Source organism: Lepeophtheirus salmonis, chromosome 11 (genome assembly GCF_016086655.4).
Source record: "Lepeophtheirus salmonis chromosome 11, UVic_Lsal_1.4, whole genome shotgun sequence".
Lineage (NCBI taxonomy): Eukaryota > Metazoa > Arthropoda > Copepoda > Siphonostomatoida > Caligidae > Lepeophtheirus > Lepeophtheirus salmonis.
In genome coordinates this window covers 2,109,117-2,113,155 of record NC_052141.2, presented here as the reverse complement: position 1 = coordinate 2,113,155, position 4,039 = coordinate 2,109,117, and the positions used below count along the sequence as shown (strand labels likewise).

The window sequence follows — 4,039 nt, the reverse complement described above, 5'->3', positions numbered from 1 at the left end:
TCTGATGTCCTGCAAGGATTCCTAATTGGTCCTATTTGCTTAAATTAATTAATAGAAAACCAAATTAATTCCGGAAAAACAATGATTTAATGCTCTTTTTAAAATGTCCCTCACTAATGATCCACATGTATAAAAACAATATGTCGCTTATTGACTTTTGCATCTTTTTATATGAAATAACATCCTTCTAAAACCTTTTCATGAAAGTTATTTAATGAGAAACAAAAAAATGAAAAAATTACCAGGTATAAAAATACTAAAGCTTCTTTTACTCAGTGTATGGACAACGGGGGACGTCACTTATCTGATATGATTATAAAAATAATAAACTTTATATGTGTACTATTATACTAAAACATAATTAAAACTTTTCTAATTTATAAAAAAAAAATTTAAAACAACTTTTGTGAAAAGGAAGTTATGTAATCAAACTCGGAATAAGTTTTATTTAATTTTATATATTCCACCAAAAATTAGCTTGTTCATCACATACTATTGAAGTTTTTTTATTGCCAATAACAAAATTCCAGACAATGGGACCTGACGGGTCTGACACAAATTATGAAAAACAAGAGACGTGGGAATACCGAGACAACTGTTGGTATTTATTCAACTCTATAATGCAAATTTTGAGAGGTTAAGAGTAATTTTTTTACGATGTTTGGATTAACAATGTTTAGAACTAGCTGTGAATTGCTAAGAAAAACATTGTCCTAGTAATACTGAAGCTTTTGCACAAATTAGTTGATTTGGGCAGCTTCATCGACTCAATAATCTCATTGAGCATACACCCGGTACGGAAACATACAATGATGGCCCCACAGCGTTTAAATTTGATGTAAATCTCAAGAATCATGTATATCTTATAAACAATTTCGTCAGCTAAATTTTATGAACACACTTTCATACTTAAATATCTCAGGGCTCCCGAAATATTGAAAACTTGTTCTGGATTTAAAATCCCAAATCTGAATATATCTTACTTTACTCATAAAATATGATGAAAAAATACCTTTCATTCAATGCTGTTGATTAATGTTCCTTGCACAATTTTTTTACACCTAGCGTAAGCGAAAAATGAAGGATTTAAAAACGTTGTGGCATTCTATTTTTGAGCATAAATCTACATAAGTATGAATTTTTCGATAGTTTTGGTTGGATTCAAGTATTACTCCAACCCCAACCAAAAACTCAACTTTACTAAAGCTGACAATTTTCTATAGAGACTCGAGCTCGACAGATCTCAATGTAATGGACTTCTCCATATAGTCAATTCCGAAGAAAGAGGTGAATGTTACTTCCAACGGCAGCGTTGACAACTTGAAGGCCCTTATAGTGTATGCATGGGACAATTTGTCGGAGTACAGCGTGGGTTTTTTTGTAGTTAGGAATCTGAACAAGCTTTGTTACAAAGCCATACACTAGAACGACGGATAGTAACGACCCCCTTAAACGACAGTGGATATCAAAAATGATACCCATTTATTTTTTAATATTTGTAACTTTTAGTGGTTGATAAAATTAAAAGTAATGTTTTAATTTTTATTTTCTCCGAAGATTTATTATTTATTTAAAAAAATAAACATAACTTTTATAATAACACATATAAAGAAATTAGCATTTTTTACAAGTTACAATTGTTTTTTCAGTACCAATACAAGGCTTGCATATGAATCTCTTACATTTACAACAGGTTTTGCTTGCTAAGCGCCGTGATTTTCTTGTACAATTGACTGTACACCAGGTTTTATTTTTAGTTGAACAGTTTGATTGTGATTGAAATAATTTATTTTTTTCCATATCATCCTTTGATTCATCATCTTCACCAATAAGTTCGGTAATCAAATTATTCAAAAACTGGCGACGAGTTATTTTCTTACCAGTCACTTCTCTGTACAAGATAACAGCATTTATACCAGCAAAATCCAAAATATTATAAAAAACTTGTAAAGGCCATCGGCGAGAGGACATTTTGGTGGAATAAAGTCTTGCCATTTGATCTAGAATATCAACTCCATACTTAGTTTCATTATAATACTGGATTGATTCTGGTAACCTTTTTCGTACATCTAAAACTTTAACACTTTTGTGAACAGAGCTCAAAATCAAAACATTTTTGTTTTTTTTCCCTTGATAAGAAGTCAATGTTTTGCCACTATTTACAAAGATTAAGCTTGAAAATAGTGCTTGTTTGGTAGCTTTTAGTTCAGGAGGTATTTCTTTGCGAGCACGATTCATAGTTCCTAAAATAGTCATCCTATTTTCCAAAAAATTTAAAGTTCATTTGCAAGAGACAATGACGTAAAGAAATTATCTGTTGTAACATTCCTCCCTTTACCCAAATATGGTTCCATTAGCTTCATTACGACATATTCTGATAAAGATTTATTTGCTGGTCTTTGAGAATCTTTTCCCAAGTAAGGAAATCCATTTACCAAGTATTTGGACGATGCATCAACTGCTAACCAAAATTTTATACCAAATTTATCAGGCTTTTTAGCCATATATTGGGTAAATGGATATCTAGCTTTTGTTGGGAATAGTTGCTCATCAATGGTAATATTTTCACCTGGCCTGTATGATGACTTACAATTTTCGACAAATCGATCCCATACCATTGAAATCAAGGCAAACTTGTCGTTTTGAAGTCTTTGTGATCTTGTGGAACGAATATCAAAGCGGATATATCTCAATAATTCCTTATATCTGTCGCGAGGGATAGTATTCCTAAAGAGATTGATCCCCAATTTTCTTGACCAAATGACTTCTGTCGGCTGCCCTTTGGCTAAGATTCCTCTCGCATACATTATTGCAATCAGTTGGAGTATTTCTCGTTTGCTGGTTGTCCATACATCATTCTTAAGTTTTGAACGAGCCTCAACTATTGTACATTTTACAATGTGATCAATAATATAATTATCGATCAAGAGTTCAAAAGCTGATATTGTTTTATCTGTAATGATGTTACGTTTTGCAAATGATGATGGACCTGAGACTTCCTTCAAAATGTTTTCTTGGCTAAAACGGGCTGAAATTTCTCCATTTCCTATTTGTTTGTGCCAGATTGTGTTATCCTTGCCAACATACATTGACTCTTCTAATAAGTCGGTTGATTTATGTTTCTTAGAAGACGGGAATTGAGTCACTTGATTGCATCCTGGCATTTCTTGAAATGTTAAATATACCAATTAGTTGTTAATAAATACATCTAGTATTTAGGAAAACTAATAATGGTATTCAAGAAAATTACTTACCGACAGGCTTGTCAAAAACATCAGAATAGTCATCAGAATCAGAAGAACTTGATTGAGGTGGTTGAACATATTCTTCATCTTTTTCCAATTCGAAATCCTCACCTTCTGAATTGGAGTACGATGTGCACTCAAGATCTTACATCCCAAAAAGTCAACTCACGCAACACAAGAATCCATTTTTTATTTTTTTTTATGAGACATTTAAAACGTCACATTTTATACAACTTCAAAAAGTTATATATTGTTCTTCAACAGAAAAAACAATATTTAACAAAAATCAAGAAAATGTGGAGATAGACAAATAATATATAAAGGGACAAAGTATTCAAAAGACTGTTCCATTCCATTCAGCTGTTAACTTTGATATGCTTACCACAAAGTATTCCGCTGAAAGAAACATAAATTTAATAGATTGGTTTGTTTTCCCTTGGATTTTAATATATTATCTACTAGTAGACCCCCAAAAATACCTGCATCAAACTTTTCGAAATCAGAATACTTATTCTCTGTCTGCCTAACTAAATCCAGGGGCCAAGTAAAATCCTTGTCACCTCAATATCTTTCTTTCTCTATAGTTCGAATCACTGTAACTCCTAGAGAAGAAAATATATTTATGAACATGTACTTCAAACATAATTCTTATGCTAGATACAGGGAGCGGGGATCAAATTGTCGCCAAAATATGTTTCTACAAAAAACAACACAAAATATACATTTTTAACTTTTTTATTGAAAATCAAAACTATGACGAGCATATAGGTATAGAGTAGCCATTCATTCGATAT

At 31.7% G+C, this 4,039-nt stretch overlaps 1 protein-coding gene across 1 annotated transcript; it reads right to left on the bottom strand.

Moving 5' to 3' along the window:
• Positions 1-1,533: 1,533 nt before the first annotated feature.
• Positions 1,534-3,383, bottom strand: LOC121126300 (piggyBac transposable element-derived protein 4-like). The gene is made up of 2 exons (XM_040721638.2): positions 3,255-3,383; positions 1,534-3,166 (listed from the first exon to the last, which is right to left on the bottom strand). The coding sequence occupies exon 2, from the start codon at positions 3,162-3,164 to the stop codon at positions 2,274-2,276; it is 891 nt and encodes a 296-aa protein (XP_040577572.2). The 5' UTR covers positions 3,165-3,166; positions 3,255-3,383; the 3' UTR covers positions 1,534-2,273.
• Positions 3,384-4,039: the final 656 nt, after the last annotated feature.